Genomic DNA, 21,131 nt, shown 5'->3' on the forward strand with positions numbered 1-21,131 from the left:
TTTTGACCCCAACCACTGTTTAACTATAATTCTTTTATTCTATCCACTACCAAACAAAGACATGTGAAGAGCCTTTTTTGGCTTATTGTGCTGTTACAATGTGAAAAACATTCATGGAGAAGAGATTTATTTGGTGTCCTTTGCTTACCCAAAAGAAACTCCCAATGAGTTTGCAATTTATTTTCTTAATGTAGATCTAATCCAACATATTACGAGCCAAAACCACCAATTATTTTGCAATAATAAAGCCTGTTATCTATATCGTTGTCTTGGTTAATAAAAAAAGGGTTAATCGCTTTCTTGTGATCCAAGTCTGCAAATCAAACTAATTGAAGTTCTTAATGTTGGGATAACAATCAGCAATTCAGTGTAAATTTGGGCCCATCTTCATTGAAAACATAGTGCAATTCAGGGCCGGGCTTAAATCTCAGAAAGCCTAAAACTCCAATCTTTTGGGAACATCGGCCAGTAATATTTCTCTCACAAAAGTGGATCGAAATTATTTTGAAGCCCGTGAATTTCATAATTCAGACACGGGCCCAACTTACTGCAATTAACATATACGGTTTAGACAAAGTGGATAGAGTTATTACCGTATATATATCTGCTTTTCCTTTTATAAGTAGTTGCAATGAATTGATTCTTTTATTCTTTTGCCATTTTTAAAGATACTACTTCCTTTTATATAACTAGTAAGTAGCAATGAAATCGATCATTAATCACACATAAAATCTGACGAACAAAAAAAACAAATTAAAAAGTTGTTCTTCTGTCTTTTTATCAATTGGGAATATGCTTAACAAAGAAACAAATCCGGATATCAATCTTTTCATTGACCCAAATATATCACTGTAATAAGAAATACAAATATATAAAGATTATTATTAATATTGAACTAAAGAAAAAAGTTTTATTACATGATCATAAAAAAATTAAAATATATTAAATCAACCCAAACAAAAAATAACGGTTTTTATTACAAACCGACTCGGACAAAATTACATAAGTTAAAAATTTTTTAATTATTTTCGTTTAATTCATCATCTCCGACGTATTTCGATTTTAGATATCGGTTACCGTTTTGACCTTAGTTTTATTTATTGTTTGAGGATAAAAAAAAGTAAAGTTGCTTGAATCGAAGATTTTTTTTTAATTGTCATAAATAAAAAGAAGATAATCTCGTCATTACAACATCGTCAACGATAAGGAATTTACTGAGTTTACCACAACGCGTCATTACAGTTAACTTGCAATTGGTAACCGTAACAGTGTGAACACTCGTGGACGACACAAGCTCCTTCCTCTCTCTCTCTCTCTCTCTCTCTAAACTCCAACTCGAATCTGAACACAAAGTTAGTTTTTTTCCTTGAAACCCAGATTCTCAATTCCCTCCTTTATTTCCGGACACAGCTAAAGTTTCCACCTTTTGTCGTTTTTCTTCTTCTCCATTGGTCATTGATTTTCTCAAAGCGGTTTCTGCAAGTTTAGATTACTATTCATCAAAGTGGAGAGAGGATGGGTTGCTTCTCGTGCTTCGATTCGAGTGACGACGAGACGCTGAATCCAGCAGCTGAGGAATCATCCAAGACTCAGAAACAATCACAGCCGACAGTTTCTAATAGCTTGTCTGCACTACCTTCAGGTCCTTTTGATTCAAATCACTATTCTTTAATGGTCACACGCTCTCAAGATCTGATCCTTTGCTTCAACTTCACTTTGTTTTGATCTGATTAGGAAGTCACAAGTTTAAAGTTTTAGTCTTGGAGATGAATAAGACCTGAAGAATCATGATCTTAGGATCTTAGATTTGTTTTAACGTTTTGGTAAAACTTGATTGGTCTTTGATGATGATGTTGCAGGTGGGGAGAAGCTTAACTCAAACTCAAAGAGCAATGGAGGCGCCAAAACGGAGCTGCTTCTTCCAAGAGATGGGCTTGGACAAATCGCTGCTCACACATTTACTTTCCGCGAGCTCGCTGCCGCTACTATGAACTTTCATCCGGATACTTTCTTAGGAGAAGGTGGTTTCGGACGTGTCTACAAAGGAAGGCTTGACAGCACTGGTCAGGTTGTTGCTGTTAAACAGTTGGACAGGAACGGTCTACAAGGTAACAGAGAGTTTCTGGTAGAGGTTCTTATGCTCAGCCTTCTTCATCATCCCAACTTAGTCAACCTCATTGGTTACTGCGCTGATGGAGATCAACGCCTCTTGGTCTATGAGTTTATGTCCTTAGGATCATTGGAAGATCACCTCCACGGTAAATCTTATCTTTTACCACTTTTACACAATAGAGAGTCTTTGTGAACTTAGTCAAATATCATCCGAATTTGATCTTGGTCAATGTCAACCCTTGAGTTTAGCAGATTCTTCACTGGATTGTTTGTACATTATCACATATAAATTATACATGTAGACTTAAGTTGAGGAGTAGTAGTTGCTGGTGGTATATACAAAACAAACTTATTACTCCCTCCTTTTCATATTTAATTGTCGTTAGTATAGTAAAAAATTTGTTACAAAATAAGTGTCGTTTTAGGATTTCAATGCACATTTACGTCTTTTGGATGATCGGAAGATGACCTCCATGGTATATTGGTATATCTTATCTTTTACCACTTTTTTTAGGCCACAAGATTCTTTGTGAACTTAGTCATGATCATCCCAAAGATTCCTTCTGATCTTAGTCAAATGTCAACCCTGAAGTTTAGCAGATTTTTTACTGGATTATTAATTTATTATTACATAGTGTCCTTGTAGAATAAAATTTTTGCTACAAAATTAGTGTTGTTTTAGGATTTCGTAATTAATTTATCCTTTTTATCCCTATATAAATTAAGAAAAAATAAAAGTAATAAAATTTTAATAATTAAATAAGAGCAAAATTAACATTTTTCTTAATTGGTTTGAAAAAGCGAAAACAGCGTCTAATTTGAAACGGGAGTATATTTTAACCTTTTATCGGTTTTGTAGATCTTCCACCGGATAAGGAGGCTTTGGACTGGAACATGAGAATGAAGATAGCTGCTGGTGCAGCCAAAGGATTAGAGTTTCTACATGATAAGGCAAACCCTCCTGTTATCTACAGAGATTTCAAGTCTTCAAACATTTTACTAGACGAGGGTTTCCACCCAAAGCTCTCTGACTTTGGACTTGCTAAACTCGGACCAACGGGAGACAAATCTCATGTCTCCACCAGAGTCATGGGCACTTACGGTTACTGTGCTCCCGAGTACGCAATGACCGGACAGTTAACAGTTAAATCAGATGTCTACAGTTTCGGTGTGGTGTTTCTTGAGCTCATTACTGGTCGAAAAGCGATAGATACCGACATGCCTCATGGAGAGCAGAACCTAGTGGCTTGGGTAAAATGAAAATCCACTTTGTTTTTTTTTTTTCTAACATTTAGTTTCTCATATGCGTGTGCAACAAGTTTTGATACTTCTTTTGTTGGGTTTAATCAACAGGCTCGCCCGTTGTTTAATGATAGGAGAAAGTTTATAAAACTGGCGGATCCTAAGTTAAAAGGGAGGTTTCCAACGCGTGCGCTGTACCAAGCATTAGCCGTGGCTTCAATGTGCATCCAAGGGGAGGCGGCTACACGTCCTCTCATAGCAGATGTGGTCACTGCGCTCTCGTATCTTGCGAACCAAGGTTATGATCCAAACAAGAATGAGAGAGGGGCGAGGTTGATAACGAGGAACGATGAAGGTGGTGGCTCGGGGAGTAAGTTTGATTTAGAAGGTTCTGAGAAGGAAGATTCGCCTAGAGAGACGGCTAGGATGTTGAACCGAGATATCAATAGGGAGCGTGCGGTTGCGGAAGCTAAAATGTGGGGAGAGAGTTTGAGGGAGAAACGAAGACAGAGTGAGCAGGGGACTTCAGAGAGTAACAGTACCGGTTAATACCGGTTTGGGTGGGTTTTGAACCCTTTTTTGTTCTTGTATCACAAACTCTCATTTGTTTTGAAACATAGAAAAAAAAACACATTAAAGAAAAAAAAATCGAAAATGAAAAAATAAACATTGGCAAAAAGAGTTATGTACATAATTAGATTACATATGAATAATATGTACCTAACATCTAATTGATATGATGTTGCAATAGGGCAAGAGGTGGGACTTTCTTAATAACAAAACTCTAATTGAAGATCCTGGAGAGTTGAGGATGTTCATGTAAACTTCTTTGGTCTTTTTTTAGTTTGGTGATGTGTCACATGTGGCAATATATCGATGATTGAATAACAAAGATCCAAGAATCAAGGTTAGTGTTTCTAGAGTTGATTATCAACGTGGGTAGGAATTATCATGTACTCGAACATTTTTGTGTTCGTTTTTTTTAGCAAAATAAATAAAGAAAAGACAGTCAGCAAAAAAATTATACAGTATGATTCTTTTGAATTTTATTAAATTATATATATGACTAAATTATTTTGTTTGTTTTTTGCAAAAAAAGTGTGTTCATTTATAGATGTGACAAAATATAAATGACTCAATATAATTTAATCATTTATTATTAATTTGACTTCTCGCCACTATTTTTAGTCATCATACACAGACTGATTGTCACTGATTAGTTATTGATGATGTAATTCAGCTTGGCATTGTACAAACGTTCCAGGAATTATTCGTTAGCTAGCACAGACAACCTTTACTGAAACATTGCGGTACGTCTTAACGCCAAAAAAAACATAGGAATGTACGTCTGAAATTTATTTGGTTTTCCCTATACATAATCCATCATGAGGCTCGCATTTAAATTAAACTTGAATATAATATTAAGATTTAGTTGGATTATATATATACTTGAGGCGGGTAGTATGTTATCTATAGCTTAGCTTTATATACAGCATTGGGTAGCTGTAGCTGATGCACTGGTATAAGCAGCATTAAACTATAGCTTAATAATATTTTTCTACCGTTTTAATATAAAAACCACGTTACAGAAAGAATATTATACACAGTGATACTTTTATGCAACTCATTACTTCATTTTATGTTGACCAAAGAAAACTTCGTCGGAGAGTTTGTCACCAATATGGTCTTGTAGAATTCTTTTTCTGATGGCGACGCCAAATGAAAGTAGGTTCTCAGAAAGCTTATTAGTAGAAGTAATCAATTTATATTTAATTTTGTAAGAGCATCTCCAAGGGAACTCTATTTTTTCTTCTATAATTTACACTAAAATAGAGTAACTCTATTATAAAGTTAGATTTGCTCCAATGGTTCACTCTATAATAGAGTTACTCTATAATAGACTGAAATATAGAGTAATCTTATTTTTTTACTCCAAATATAGAGTGAAAAAACAAGAATATTCTATATTTCACTCTATTATAGAGTAACTCTATTATAGAGTGAACCATTGGAGCAAATCTAACTCTATAGTAGAGTTACTCTATTTTAGAGTGAAATATAGAGAAAATTATAGTGTACCATTGGAGATGGTCTAAGAGCGCTATAGATACAATATTACGAAGATAATATATTCACTTTATTTTTTTATTTTTTTGGAACACATTTTCACTTACTTAAAACACAAAACTTTATGCAAGCACATATCAATAACAATAGATAAGATACGAAACAATGGAAACAACCACCGATACAGTTTCATTCTTTAGCCGACCGACGAGCCAAGAGTAAGAAGAGAGAGAGAGAGAGAGAGAGTCAGTGAGATAGATATGTGTTTGCTTGGTGAAATATCCTGACGACACTTCAAATTCGAGACGGGGCAGTCTCCACATGGCTTTGTGCGGCTTCAGTTGACGTCTCCTCCTCTTTAGTAATTTTGGATGGATCTTCATGATGAACAGTGTAAGAGAGTGGAATCACCGGTTCCGTCACCGTGACATCAACTGGGTGCATTTCCGACAAACCTAACGGACTCATCACAACAATAGTCTTAAGTTGTTCTGATGAACTGTTATTCTTTTTCCCAATATCTAATTTCTCCCCTGAGTTTCTGTAAACTCCATACAAAACCATTTGTACCAACCCTAGTATGAATCCCACCACGTTTGGAATCTACAAAAATCATTTTCCAAAATCTCAGTAACCTCTTTTTACCTTTGTTTTTTTTTACCAAAAACATGACACTTATGAAAATAAATGCTTACAGCAATGCATATGTCGTGGAGAAATGCGCCATATGCGAACCACATAACAGCGCTTATAGTGAGGAAGAAAGAAAGCGTGAAGGGCATGAACTCCACACTCTTGGTCTTTATCACACGAGCCTTTTGTACAACCAAAAAAACATAAATCAACATTATGTTACCCAAAAGTTCTGATTTGTTTTGAAATAAATTTGTGAATTTAACAAAACACAAAACGCGTAGTTACCACAATCATTAGAGGGGCAGCGAAAACAGAAACAGATATAGCAACGCAAATCCAGCCGATGACAGAGACTTGGAGGCTAGGGCGTTTAACCGCAAAATGTGTAACCATTATAATCAACGAGAAGAAAGCAACATTCATCGTCAAGAACAACTTAATAGCCGCCATCTGCAATGCATAAGAGAATATTTAGATTCATTATTCTTGTAACAAAATCAAAGGAGGACGCTGGGTAGAATTAAGAAACTTACCTTTTTCTCCTTGGTAGCGTAAGTGAAGAACATGGCAATGTAGATAGTCTCCACAACGCAGCCGAAAGAGTTGATGGTAATTAGGAGAAAAGCGTCTTGCTTAGTCAATGCGTAATAGAGCCATAGCATGCAGCTAAATAGTGACACTTGGTACGGTAGAGACTGGAAACTTTCAGTCGATTTGTTCTTGTATATTCTATAAAACGTCGGCCTGCAAAATTTCACAACAAAAATAAGAGAATAGTTTCTTAGCTAATTATTCTCAAATAATTATTTTTATAAATAACTACTCCCTAAGAAATTGCATGTACTTACACGGGAGCCAGGAATACAAGGAAGGATATTGCGTTTCCTGCCATTTCATTAGGAAAAAACAATAAAAGAATGAGTTGATTGTAGAATTAAAAGGCTTCTAGGTTTGTGGAGACATGAATGAAAACAACACAAGTTCTCTAACCAACCTCAACAGGAATTAAATTGCTGCATTAACCGCACTACACGTACCGAGTATATGGACAACAATGCGTGACGATTTCAATTTGTAAAGCTTTACTATTGATCTATTTTCTGGTAGTTTAGGATTTTATTTACAAAATTAGAAGATCATTAATGACTCGTCTATATGTTTCTAAATGAAGAAAATTCTGGAAACGAGTACAAAATATATGTACTTATATTAGTAGGTAGGTCATGCATGATGAACTTCTCGTCTAATTAATGAACCGTACAATTTAAAATTATTGAACTAGAAGACCCATGGGCCATGAGAGATCGAAAAGAGAACAGCTAAGGAACAGACTAGGATTTGGCTTTGTGAGTATATATTAGTATCGTTAAAACATTACCTAAGATGCCGAAGATGATAGCGAGCAAGTGGTGATTGACCATGACGCCCATTTTCTATAAAGATCGAGATGAAGCTTTTCCCGTACGGAGATTTCTAAAGGGTCTCAGTTTTTGAAACCCTAAAGCTCTCGCTCTCCCCCTCTCTCTCTATAAGATGCTTGCTTCTTCTTATTTCATGGTGGAAACTAATGAGTCTCAGGTGGTGTATTTATAGCTCCAAGATAATCATTATTGTCAAATTATTTTGATTTTAATTTTTTAAGTTATTTGAATCGTGTAACGTGTTTAGTAGTATAATAAAACAAAATAAAAAAGAATCGAAAAGGTAAAACGAACTCAGCCTGGTTGCATGACAAGTGGAGAAATTAGTAGGTAGCGTAGCATTTTTTCATTCACTAAACTCTTCTCCTTTTCTTCGACAACTTCATTTTCTTCACGCCATCTTCTTACACTAGCTTTCAAAAATCAATTAAAACCAAGTTTCGAAAAATAATCAATTAAAACGATAGTAAATTTACACTTTATACAAGACTGATGAATTTCATGGTGACCAAAAGTCTACCCAACAATCAACCAACATAGTGGAAATCATCACTAGAATGCGATTAGTATATTTTCTTTTCATCTTTTTAATGTGTTAGTTCACATATGATATGAGTTGGACGATCCAACATATCCCACCTATCTATTTGATGGATACAATAGATATAGATATAGTTTAAAATATAAACATAGAATTTCAGGATTACTCATTGGCTAAATAGTTTCAAATTTGCTAACAACAAATTTGGGACTTTTTTTGTTAATTGGTATATGTAAAGGAGTATAGGTGAAATTAATTAGTAAAGATCTAAAACAGCTAGAAATTTGTAGATGATGATTAGGTTAAACCAATGCAATTTATAGTAAAATGCATCTATACGCAGAAAATGGACGCCGTTTTCTTTAAACTTATGGTATTTTCTATGATTAACCAAAGTCGAAAAAGGGCATTCACATCCCCTGATCAGAGTTCTCTGTATATAGACTCCCACGTTTTTTTGCCTTATTACAAAAGAAGACGATAAACCATGCATGTTTTAGGCAAAACTCCACCCGTCAAAAGGGAGCGTTGCGCGTGAGAATGATTAAGTGATTTAAGGAGGTAATGAAACAACAAATGATGCGTTACGGGAGATGCATAATTATTACTAATAGCCTGAAAAAGGAAAATCTTGTGCAAATCACGTGACCTCTCCAAACGGTATAGCGTTTCTTTTAGAGTTTGTAGAGTTCACACGATAGCTAAATGCCATGTCATCATGATGCTGACCAGGCCCTCTCTGCTTTCGTGTCTTCGGTAATATTTTCTGTTTCTAAACTTCTTCTCTTGTTTTAATCCCCAATTTCAGGACTCCCATCATTTTCTCATATTTAATTTTGTAAGGAAGACAAATTTAACGGTTAAAACATTTGATTTCAGTAACTCCATATTTATATTTTAAATGAGGATGCATGTATAATGTAGTAATATCCACCAGTATTCATAGACTGATTGAATATACGTTTTCTTCTTTTGCTTGTTTCAATATGTGTACGATGAAAGGAATCAGAATATTTTGGAAAAAAGTATGAGAAAATACAAAACAATTCTGCGTTTTTCGAGGGAAAATTAAAACAGATATTTAAAAGTGGGAAGAAATGGACAAAGGAGGAGTGACGTGATAGGCGAATGATAACAATGATCATGTTCATGGGTTTGTTAAATCATTCTTGTTCTTATTCGTTCTTTGTTTGTCTCCCTGGCTATCTCTCTTGGTCCCAAATTTTTCTAAAATATGAGAGGTGCCACTTTTGCGGCTCTCCTCCACCTTAAATAGTCCATCAATAATTATTATTGATACTTTTGGTTTATCTTACATTTTGTTTAAGTGATTGGTGCCTAATATGTTTTGTCACGTACGTTTTCTATAACAAAAGGGCTTTTTCACGTATGCTCCCATGCTGCTCTTGCAAATTGCAATCACATTCCCCTAACTTCTCACTATATTAATAATCCTTTTTTTTTTTTGCTAACAAACTATATTAATAATCTTGAACGTTAAAATAGTTTTAAAATTATATATAAAGGACATATATAAGAGATGCATACTTCATTCAATGATATTCTCTCAACCCTAATTATGTTCATCTTTTCCATCATATATACTCCCTCTGTTTTGTTATATATGACGTTTTGAAATTTTTTTTTTGTGTCAAAATATATGACGTTTTCCAAAATCCTATGCATAATATAATGACTTTGGACTTCATTTACCCTTGCATTTAACTAATTAATGATTTACGATCAAAGTAAATTACATATTACAGAAATTAAAGAAGGATATAATAGACATTGGAATAACTTTCTTAATTTGTGTGTAATCATCCAAAACGTCAACTAAAAGAATACGGAGGGAGTATAAGTTTTCTGTAAGTAGTAGACAGCTATAGAAACGAGGTCTGATCGATCATAGATTAACCACATGGCATTAATATGAAAAACACTATTTGCGACAAAATCTCAGTCGATAAATTAGAATTTGCATGTACGTATCAGTGGGTGATATTTCCATATCTGTTTTAAAGTTCCAGTTTTGAAATTTACATTTTGTTGTTAATTTCTAGTTTATATGCACAGGTTTTAAAGGGAGTTTTAAATATGGAAGTACTTGAAAAAACAATACAATTCCATTGGAAAGCAAAAAAACAATACAATTCTTTACACCAAAAAACAATACAATTCTAGGAATGGATATTTGCTCACTTTACAGAATGAATTACCCGCAAAATATTAGAAAGCAAAAAAAAAAAAATCATCAGCTGATCCTCTTTTTTTTTTGATCAACCACATCAGCTGATCCAACCTCAATAATTTAAGCACCTAGGTGACTCACATTGATAAATGTTCGATGTATGCATTTTAATTTGTATATGTTACTACCAGCCAAAGGGAAAATGACAAGCATGTGGGAGAAATTAAACCTACCCTATTTGTTTCGTTTTCTGATTTCCATTGGTTCGTACGAACCAAACTTTACACACACACATTCATATAGCTATGCTATAGAGCTTTCATTTTCCAATGATGGATACCTATCTATGATTAATTTGTTAGCAAATTGATTATATACTTACTTGTCATTATGGATAACAGTTGTTTGTATTAGAATTAATAGTGAACTTCGAGTCAAATATGAAAATGACTACACCGAAACGGAAATAATGACTCAAAAGTTTGAAGGGGTCCATAAACGTTGGGTTCTATATAGAGTTTCATCAGAACTTGATTCATATGTTTCAGACACAAAAGAAATGTGGTCAATTAGTGGACAGAAGATCCCACACGTACCCATATAATTATTGTCTTCTGGATACACCTCTAGAAACATCTCATTCCAAATTTCCAATAACCATCTCATGCTTTTCCTTTGTTGAATACATTTCAAGTTTGTTGTCTATATATAACCATTAGTAATAATATGCCACAATGTTAAGGTATATAACAAATATATCACGTTGATATTAGAGGATTGGTAGATTTAGTTTTGAACGGGTGACTTATGGAATACGTTATGGTATGGTAGAGAAGTGAAAGAAAGCACCCAAACACATACAGTTTGAAGATCGATGCATTGAACGTGTTTACACATACATATTTTCCTTTTCAGGTAAAGGCGAAGTCAGGTTTGTGCTTTTTAAGACTTTTATGTGACGTGGGGATATTTTGATCGTTTTAATTACGTCAACGTGTTTGGTTTCTTCGCTTTGCAACAACTAAATTATTGATGTGTTCAATTCAATTTAGTATCCTAATAAATGAATTGTATCATATCATGTGTATTGTAATCAATCATTAGTTACTAATGCGTATTGATTAGTAGTATATACTCCCTCTGTTTTTAAAAGATGCATATTCTAGACTTTTCACATATATTAAGAAAACTCATTAAATATGCATTGTTTTTTGTGAATAACAATTTTCCACAACTTTAAGCCAGTAGAAATTCAATAAACACCATTAATTTTTTTGAAACTTACAATTTTTCATAAAATCAAACATTGAAAAAGTAAAAAATGTATCTTTTTAAAACAAAACTTTTTTCTAGAAAATACATCTTTTAGGAACGGAGGGAGTATTTACAAAGATACTTGTCAACTTAATATCTCAATTAAGTGCAAAAGCATTCCAAAAACGAAAGAAAAAGATGAACTCTTACTTGCTTAGTTTTTTTTTTTTTAAATGATTTGATAGCAAGAATAGTTTTAAATTAACTTCAATATAATACATGTGTAACCGTTCTGACAGCTTCTGTCCATATGCCCTTCTTCCTCGCGCATATTATCAAATCTCATACTTGTATTTATGTCAGACGATCGATTTTATTTTCCTATTTTGAAATGAGCCCAACAAGTCATAATGGGCCTACGTAACTCGACCTAAAGTATTCCTCCAGAGTCCAGACATTAAACCTCAAGCTCTATAACAGTTCTCATTTCTCAGATCTTGAATTATATACTTCGCCGGTATCTCTAAACAGGCCCAAACTAAATAACACTTTACATAATTGTCTTTTTTCTTCCTTTAAAATTTACGCATTTTTAAGGTAATATACTTCAAAATATCATTTAAAACCCAAACCGAGATGAACCAAATCGGAATAAGTTTGATTTTATAGTGAAGCCTGACTCTCAAACCGGAGTAAGCCAATATCCAAACAAAAATTAGATACATCAAATTCAAATAAACCCAAGCTAAAATAAACAATTCAAATGCAAGAATATAAAAATTAGATAAACCGAACGAACTAGTATTGAGTCTTTTTATGTAGATTTCTATAGAACTGAACTAGACCAAACCGGAAAGAAAAAAAAAACATATCAAACTCAGTAATAAACTAAAAGTTAACCTCTAGTGAGAATAAAGAGCATCTCTATTGTGATTCTTTCTTCTTCTTTTTGAGACTGGGAGAAAACAGAAAGTAAAAAGACAGCAAGATGAAAGTCTAACCTTTAATTAATAGGCTGAAACTTGTGTCTCTCAAGTTTGGAATAAGCATCAAAGAAACAACTTCTTTCCCTTCTCAAAAGCACAACTATTTTTCTTTTCACCAAAAAAGAAGAAGAAAAAGTTGGAACATGATTGGTAGCAACACACGTGAGAGAATAAAAAAACATCTTTTGATAAGTCTTTAAATTTGTACAAACTAATTCAAATAAGACTCTGAAATTTAAAATATCTCGGTCGAGAAACTTATGTGCTACATTTAGAGATTATGATATATAATAGTCACACGTTCTGATATTATGATATGATCTTACGCTCACATTTATACTATAATTTTGGTCTACAAAAAAAAATTATTAGGACGCATATAGTAATGGTAATTAAAGAGAGATTTGAAACCACTTAAAGTAATTCTTTTTAATTTTTGGTTAAAAAGCATTTGACAACTTGTCATACATGTATAAAATGCAAAATATTGAATAAAAGTGTCTTTGATAAAGGAGGTATGCAACTTTGAGTTTGACAAAGTGTAGCTTCAACATGAAGAAACTAAGATCATTTAGAAAGAATAAAAGCAAAACCTAGCTCCTCCTTAAATCCATTAGATATAGAAAATCATTTGTAGTCAACTTCGAAATCGATTATGAGTGATGACTTTGAACTTTCAATATATTTATTTGATTTGTCGACAAAAAAATACCTAAGTTGATTTCTCGACAAAAAAAATCCAAGCATTTTTATATAAGAAAAATGTACCGTGATGTACTTTCTTCAGTGTATTTGCTTTATTAATTTCATTTATTTTGCTAAGAGACATCAATTTTTTTAAAAAATATGTAAATATTTTATTTTTATTCGAATTAGAAAAACGGTTCTATATTTTTGTTAAAATAACCCAAAACCTTGAATCTTCAATCAATCCATGTAAAAAGTATATGATTAATTTTGGGTGCCCAGAAATATATTTAGAGAATAACATCAATAATGAAAAACGACTACATATATTACTTGGTCACCATTCACATCCGTTGAAAGAGGAAAAAATGAATTATAAAGTATACTAGTATTTGGTATTTATGTATAAAGGTTCACTGGTTCGAATAATTCACATGGATATTGTTTGTATACCTAGACGTTATACTATAATGGATCAGTCATAAATGGCATATCATTGCTTGTTGTTGTACCTGATTTTATTAAGGGTTAAGAAATCATTGCATCCCTTATATATTAAAAGAGAATCATTTAAAAAATGATAACCTTTATTTTTGTATTATTTACAAAATTAGCATGCTGAAGTGGATTCATTAGAAGGCTTCAATTCCGACGTGGCACTCACAGAATGAATGTGGTCGTACCATATTCAAAGCTCTTATTCACCTAAGAAAAAAATCATTTCCTACCATATAATAATGTTTCCACCGACTACCATAATCGTAGTTATAGTTATAGTTATTTACATCCCAATAAACCTGTCTTAACTTGAATCATGCAACTTATATGTCCAACAACGCAATAAATATGTCTTACATTGTATGATTTCTTTTTTTTTATGATAACGATTATGATTATAGTATGCATAAGTACATAATTTGCGCCATTTTTGTCTTTGCTTTGTTGTATTACATTTGTACCTACAAAACAACAATTTTTGAGTTATTGTTCTTCTCATCACCATTGTCCATAATATAGCTCTTCAATTTAGTCGAACATGTTACAGAGCTTTTCACTGGAAATTTACGGAACACATTCCATATTCAGAAGGTCTCATTCCATTGTATATATGAAACATAGAATATATATCAACAACTTATAAATTAATTTATATTAGTTGGTGAAGACTTAATTATGGATGCATTCCAATGGTGAAACATGATGCAATTTCAGCCATTATATAGTTTAAAGAAGTAGATTATTTCTCTCATTTTGGGTCGTTTGTTTGACCAATAACCATTTTAAGATCGTTGGTTTAATGTACGATTTTAATATGATTTAACGTATAATCTATTTTTTTAAGAGACATTTACTTTAGATTTGTTGAACTTATATGTTATAATGGGTATATACACATGCATTTAATAGCTTAAATAAATATAGTGATGATAGCGGATTCATGGTTTCACAAAAGGAAATATTTATATTAATGTAAGAGTGTGTAGTTCAAGGTCAAATTTTATATCGGGCAACTTGAATCATGCAATTAATTATCTTTATATTTTAATTATTTAAGACTTTCAATAAAAGGAATGTACATAGTTATTCTGAAACTTGGTAACCAAGTCTAATATTTTTTCATGCAAGTAAATAAAAAAAATATATGCAATTTTATGAATCCCTATTCTATATTAGTGTCTAACTAAAATTTTATTATATCAGTGTAACTGAAAGTTTCCTATATGTATTGCTCATTATGCAATAATTGGCCGAAATTTACTCCTTAGTATAAAAAGTTATCTCTTATATATTAATAGAAAAACATTAAAAAAATTGTAACGTTAAGTTTGTATTATTTATAAAAAACCTAATTAGGATGTCAATTTGATTTACATAGCATCATAAGAATCAATTGAAAAATTAGTAAGTCCAAAATCCAATTGCTAAAAAAACTTATATTAATCCAAACATAAATGTATATATTATGGTAAACTTAAAACTCGACGATCTCATTAAATTAATACTCGGTGATCTCCCTAAATGAGATTTTCTTTAAATGACACAAGGTTGGTTTATATTGTGATCCAATATAATATTTTTTTTCTATAAGAAAGTGAAGATATACTCTTAGTTCGTTTTATTTAGACAACAATTTAAATCAAAATTTGCTATATATATATATTATGGCTTAAGTATTGCATGCTTTTGCTATAAATCCAAAAGTAATGATTTTTTAAGTGTTAGTTTTTTTATTAATAGCAAAGAGTCAATTTTGATATAAAAAATAGCAAAGAAACGCAGCTATTCAGAATTGTTTTGTTAATAAAAGAAAAAAAAAAGAATATTGTTCGGTTCTCACGCCTTCCTCGCCTACAAAAATTTATATAAAGAGTAATACATAAATTAAGTTGTTTTGTTATTACCAAACAAACTTATATATCAAATATTTTTCCTTGCAACACAATTCTTTAAAACTTAAATTATGAAATTTATATTGAAGATTAAGAAAAAGCTTTGGCACCTAACTTATTTTTTTTGTAGTCTAGGAAAACATTAATAGTAACCTTTCGTAGTAGTTAATGATATATATCACGTTAACCTAACTTTCATCATTTACAAAATATCAGTTGCAAACAAATAATATTATCATCTTTGTACTTGGCCCTTAAATATAATAATAGTCGGGCTGTAAAATCTTTTGTTGTCTTAATGTGGCCCATAACCAAACTATACTTTAAATTATAAGCTTAATCCAATTTGTAATTATCTTTTTAATATTTTAATTTTCCATCTTATGTTGTCAAAAAAAAAATCTGATATTCTGAAAATTAGTGTAACTTCAAAATCGAAAATTTATAAATTTTATTTACTGATAAGTTAGTAAAATAAAATATCCAATTGTATCGGCCCAACGTTAACATATAGATGATTATATCAACAATCAAAAATTATATACATATATAAACAATTCGATCATATATAAATTTTAAATTTGTCAATACAATATGTTTAATTAGACAACAACTACTTCTTTCGAATTATCTATAATTGAGGTCGTTTAAATGTTTTTTTTTTAAATTTCAACTGAGCCCAAGGAGGGTTAATCATAAACTGCCTGTTTAAATAAATAAGAAACGTTTTCACAAAGTTAATTCTTCCACCGAATTTTTAAGCTTGGTACAAAATTTTGAGTAAGTTCTATATGGTAAGTTTAATTTAAGATAACAGTATACTTTGTCAACAAGTATATAATTTTGACCATTGAAAACAACTTGCCAAATATGTTTGTGGTAGTTATTGAAAATTTACATAAATATTGGTTCAATGTATCACACTAAAATATGGTTTTTAAATAATTAATGCTAATTATTTTAACATTCTAAACAATCCGAAAACTTACATATGCGTACTATATATTTACGGTTGAGTTTTCCTTGGAAATATCATCAACTTTTTCACAACTTTTAATTTATGATTATAAGAGTATTAATAATATCACATTTTAATTGTTTGATTTGGGTTTCTATATTTTTCTATATGTACCAAATATTTATACTTAGTTAATTATTCTATATTGAAAAAAACATAAATACAAATATATTTTGACCAGAAACACATGTATTCAGAAATCATGAGATTTTACAATATGAAAACATAAGTTTTTTTAATAAATATTTCACCCTGCGCAAGGCGCAGGTATTATCCTAGTATTTATTATTTTAGTTGGATCTTTGAACCAAACAGAAAACCTTACAACTGGGCCTGATTTTAAATGGTTACGACCATCATTGCGCGTTTGGAAAGTAATACCAGTACTAGGTTAAAATCTGTATATTGCCCGTGAACATTACGTATACAAATATTTTTTCTCATTTACGTATTATTTATGTATATAACTAATTTAGAGTAAACACATAAATCACAACAATAATTCTTGTTTATTTATAATATTTTCTGCTAAATAAATCAAAAAATCATTTTCTTTATGTTTTTGTAAAAAATTCAATGATATAAACATATATATAGTATATTTTAATATAAATATTTATTATTGAAATTTTGTACTCATATGATTTTATTAATATTTTTATATTTGATGCAACAAAAAAAATTAAACTATTAATCACACAAATTTTTTTTGTCATTCCTTTAGTTTTAAAAAGATTATAGTACGAAAATGTTCTTCATCAAAATTGAAAATGCATAATAGTATTAACATTTTTTTTTCATTTTATTATTTTGTTTTCGTAGCTCTTTTATTTTCATTCTTCTTGTTTTTTTTATAGTCACCAGTTACAGCAGTAGTATTATTCATAAATATAACTATGAAAAATTTATTAGTTCCTTGAAACCTAAAAGAATTTACAACAACTTCTATATATTATAAAATTCACCTGAGAACAATCTTTATAAGATCGAACCTGTGATCAAACCGGAAATCATATAGATTATGGATCGATATCGTCTGATCGGTTTAACATAAAATATCAAATTCACTCTCAAGTACCACCGTAGTAAAAGAGGATATCGAACCCTAAACTATAGAAGATAGTCGAGAACGAAACCACTCGAGTAAACAATGAACCTCAAACTGAAGTAGCTATTATGCAAATTTGGGATTCAAAATTTAGTCAAAGCTGCACGCCCTTTGACGTTTCTCACTTTCTCTTCAACATCCCCACGCAAACTCCGTTGACGCTCTCACACGCATTTTCCATATTACACATTTATAATTATACGGCACGCCACGACGCCAAAACTACAGAGGAAAGTTTTAAATATATTAGTTATAAAGTGCTGGGAATTTTAAACAAAATAGTAAGAAGAAAAAATAGGAGCCGCAAAATTACTTACGAAATCCTAATTTGATATTTCTCAATGTAGACCATTGATAACCAAGTCCCAAGTGGGGTGCGTATGACTCCTTTTTCTTTTTGCTTGTAGGGATCTCTCATTTTTTATTATTATTTTATTAATTTGGAGATATACCGGTTTTATAAAAAAATTTAGATTAATCCCAAAAAAGAGGTGTATTTCGTAGATAGACTTTTTTTGGATATTCAAATAGATTGAAAGCAGAGAGACCTATATACATGTTGTGTCTAAAATAATGTGATTTAGTTTCGCGCAATAGATAGATCAAACCTGAAACGTGTTGGCGTCACAAACCATTCTTATTACTACCCGGCCACAAATTAGTTAATAATAAATTTTCTTAAATTTTTAACTATTATTTTTCTGCAAATAAATAAAAGTAAATTATAAGAAGACAAGCAAATATGTTAACAGAGTCGACTCTAGATGTATTAAAAGTGAAACATTAATTTTGAACCTTTTAAATTTTCAATATTCTATATATATATATATTATTTTGAAAATTTTATATGAACATACACTCTCAAATTGTAAAAATCAAAAGTTTACTAAAATATTTAATAAATTATTTAATTTCTTAAAATTTCAATGATGGACCTGAAGTTGCACATACAAAAAAAAAACACTAGTAATTAGGATCTCATAGAATCAATCGCTTAGAATATTGCGAATAAAATAGGTCGTCGAAAATGTTGGAGGGTGTTTTTGTCAATTTGGAAAGGGACCATTCATTGAATGTGATTAAAAATTCGAGACAAAGAAGATTTGGGAAATCGGGAGAGAGGGAGAAATGAGTAAGTTTGGTCGCATTTCATTTTGTGTCTCCGAGACTTCAATCCGACGTGTGACGCTGTCGTTTTGGAATCACGTAGGACCCTTCGCTCTTTTATTCTCTTCATCCACCTTCGATCACTTTTTACCATTATGCCTCTTCATCATTTACTAGTATAAGCTAACTACAAAACCATGCGTAAACACTCACTAAATTACCACAAGGTCCACAACAAAACCCATGAAAAACTACATAAATGTTTTTCGTATATATCTATAAAGTAAATATCATGGTAATGTTTGGTAATATCGCACGTAACTAATAACAGTTAGTCAATTGTTTTTTTTTCATGTTCTCAACATTAAACACACTTAACAAAAAAAATATTAAACACCAAAAAACTTCGCAAAATTTGTAGTTGACATATTATTGTAGTTTACGTGATAAAATAACCTAAAATGTGATACTAAAAGCACATAACGATATATGCTTCTTTATTGTATAAAGTTATGGACCGAAGTTTGTAATTTTTAGGGTTAGAGATAAAAGCTGAGTGCTAAATTTCTTTTTTGCATTTGCTGAAATTTGAACATGATAATCTACTTTTACGACACAAAACTTTATCAGTAGAGATAACAGCTCCGGGTATATTTATACTTTCTTTTACAATAGCTAACTACTGCTTGTGATACTTTACCCACATTTGATGTTGCTAACTCCATTGAGCCTGTTGTTTTCACCCAGAACAGTCCCCTCTCTGGATGTAGAAATTAAAATGTTATTGTTGTTGTTTTACAATAGCACCTTTCAAAAATGTAAACCATTTTCAAGAATTGATATCTATCGTAATAATAGTGTAATAAATTGCCCCAATATAAATTGTTAACAAAACAGATTAAAATTTAATATTAATTGTTTCAGATTAAGAGATTAGATGTAAAACTATAATATGAGAGCCATTAATCGTAAAAAGAGCCAAGGAAATGTTCCAAAAACAAAATGAATCAAGAATAACATCATACAAAAAACAGATAGAAAATGTTATTATATAATGTATATAAAAGTACCTCATCCTCGTGAATCTTATATATATCACATTAGATCTTCGAAAACGACGGGTAGTGCAAGACTATACTGTATGTTATTCTATTCGAGAAAAACTAAAAGAGAGGAAGCTATCATTTTAACGTATATTACCATTTTTATTATAAAATTATACATTAGAGCAAAACCAACTTTATAATAAAAAAAATTATTTTAAAAAATATAGAAATGTAGATTAAAAATGTTCTAACAGCGACACACACATCTTAACTAATACCATGATATACAATATCTTAAATGTATATATTTTGTTAATCGTTTGTCTGAATATAGAGAGGTAACTTGTAGTGTCAGTAGTGAATATTATTATGCCGACAATAACGTCACGACTTTGTTATTTTAAAGATAGCATATATTTGGACGAAATTGATCATCTATTTTTAATGTTCAAAAAACAAGTTGATCATCTACTTTTATTTAATTATTAGAAAGAAAAAAACTCATCTGATCTATACAAACAGGAAGGTTGACAACGGGATTGGAGGAACTTACAGCACACTGTCAGCTTCACGGACCCCTTGACATTGATTTACTATTATTTATCTATTATTTACATAAAATAGTTTGATTACTAAACTGTATTTTATAAGTTATTTTGTTGCCGGTCCTTGATTTCTATCTCATATCCTATGTACATATATCATACATGGATATTGTTGTCTCACCGATCCGTGTATATGCAGGGCATGGTCCTTACACAACTAATTATCAGGTTGGTGTTCGAATTTATATACATACGTATATACTTGGTTCTTTTACTTTGTAAGAGACCATTGACTTGTCTGGGGTATTTCATATGGTTATCAAATACTAAGAGTTCTACAATTTCTTATTTTCTGGTGGTCTGAGTTGTCAATGTTTAATTAATACGATTGATATGTCTATTATTTAGCCAAGGGGCATATGCTTTGTTTAGTATTCAATTATATATGTAGAACACTAGAACTCCTTTAAGACTTGAAAATATAACTAATGTATTTCAATATACTATAAATAAGCGCACCTACTCCACAAAAATGGAATAACAGAATATAGCAAGTAATTCATAATCATTTGCTGTATTTTGTTTATAAATTAATGATTACAAAAGAACTTGTATTATATTTCGATAGATAGATTATATAACGAAAAGGAGAAATAGTTGCGTTACCACAAACTTTCAATCCCCACAACACGAAGGAAAAACACTCAGGGGGACAATGGACCAAATATATATGATATATTGTGTGCCCATCACATGTTAGATCTCTTCTTAATTGATCGT

General features: G+C 31.2%; 3 protein-coding genes across 4 annotated transcripts in view; 1 reads left to right on the forward strand and 2 right to left on the reverse strand.

The window, feature by feature from the left end:
• Positions 1-248: 248 nt before the first annotated feature.
• On the forward strand, positions 249-4,033 carry LOC103850847 (serine/threonine-protein kinase PBS1). The gene is made up of 4 exons (XM_009127641.3): positions 249-1,642; positions 1,860-2,258; positions 2,972-3,363; positions 3,466-4,033. Exons 1-4 carry the CDS (start codon positions 1,516-1,518, stop codon positions 3,901-3,903), a joined length of 1,356 nt encoding a protein of 451 aa, XP_009125889.1. The 5' UTR covers positions 249-1,515; the 3' UTR covers positions 3,904-4,033.
• A 1,434-nt stretch (positions 4,034-5,467) lies between these two features.
• Positions 5,468-7,622, reverse strand: LOC103850848 (bidirectional sugar transporter SWEET15). Its single transcript, XM_009127642.3, has 6 exons — positions 7,436-7,622; positions 6,906-6,942; positions 6,591-6,801; positions 6,343-6,507; positions 6,117-6,236; positions 5,468-6,024 (listed from the first exon to the last, which is right to left on the reverse strand). The coding sequence occupies exons 1-6, from the start codon at positions 7,485-7,487 to the stop codon at positions 5,716-5,718; spliced, it is 894 nt and encodes a 297-aa protein (XP_009125890.1). The 5' UTR covers positions 7,488-7,622; the 3' UTR covers positions 5,468-5,715.
• Positions 7,623-9,299: 1,677 nt separating this feature from the next.
• The window catches only part of LOC117132179, a 32,597-nt gene continuing 20,765 nt past the window's right edge, over positions 9,300-21,131 (reverse strand). For both annotated transcript variants that reach the window (XM_033285936.1, XM_033285935.1), the window contains exon 3: positions 9,300-19,216. In XM_033285936.1, coding sequence (XP_033141827.1) covers positions 19,200-19,216 — 17 coding nt within the window. In that variant the 3' untranslated portion in view covers positions 9,300-19,199. The remainder of the gene's footprint in view (positions 19,217-21,131) is intronic.

Source organism: Brassica rapa, chromosome A02, assembly GCF_000309985.2.
Source record: "Brassica rapa cultivar Chiifu-401-42 chromosome A02, CAAS_Brap_v3.01, whole genome shotgun sequence".
NCBI lineage: Eukaryota > Viridiplantae > Streptophyta > Magnoliopsida > Brassicales > Brassicaceae > Brassica > Brassica rapa.

What these genes read in the sequence shown, in the direction of transcription:
- LOC103850847 (XM_009127641.3), top strand. Translation starts at nt 1,516, where the DNA reads ATGGGTTGCTTCTCGTGCTTCGATTCGAGTGACGACGAGACGCTGAAT. An exon ending in CTTGTCTGCACTACCTTCAG is followed by an intron (nt 1,643 to 1,859) that starts GTCCTTTTGATT and finishes ATGATGTTGCAG; the next exon opens with GTGGGGAGAAGCTTAACTCA. An exon ending in AGCAGAACCTAGTGGCTTGG is followed by an intron (nt 3,364 to 3,465) that starts GTAAAATGAAAA and finishes TTTAATCAACAG; the next exon opens with GCTCGCCCGTTGTTTAATGA.
- LOC103850848 (XM_009127642.3), bottom strand. Translation starts at nt 7,487, where the DNA reads ATGGGCGTCATGGTCAATCACCACTTGCTCGCTATCATCTTCGGCATC. An exon ending in TATCATCTTCGGCATCTTAG is followed by an intron (nt 6,943 to 7,435) that starts GTAATGTTTTAA and finishes ATGAAATGGCAG; the next exon opens with GAAACGCAATATCCTTCCTT. An exon ending in TCCACGACATATGCATTGCT is followed by an intron (nt 6,025 to 6,116) that starts GTAAGCATTTAT and finishes TGATTTTTGTAG; the next exon opens with ATTCCAAACGTGGTGGGATT.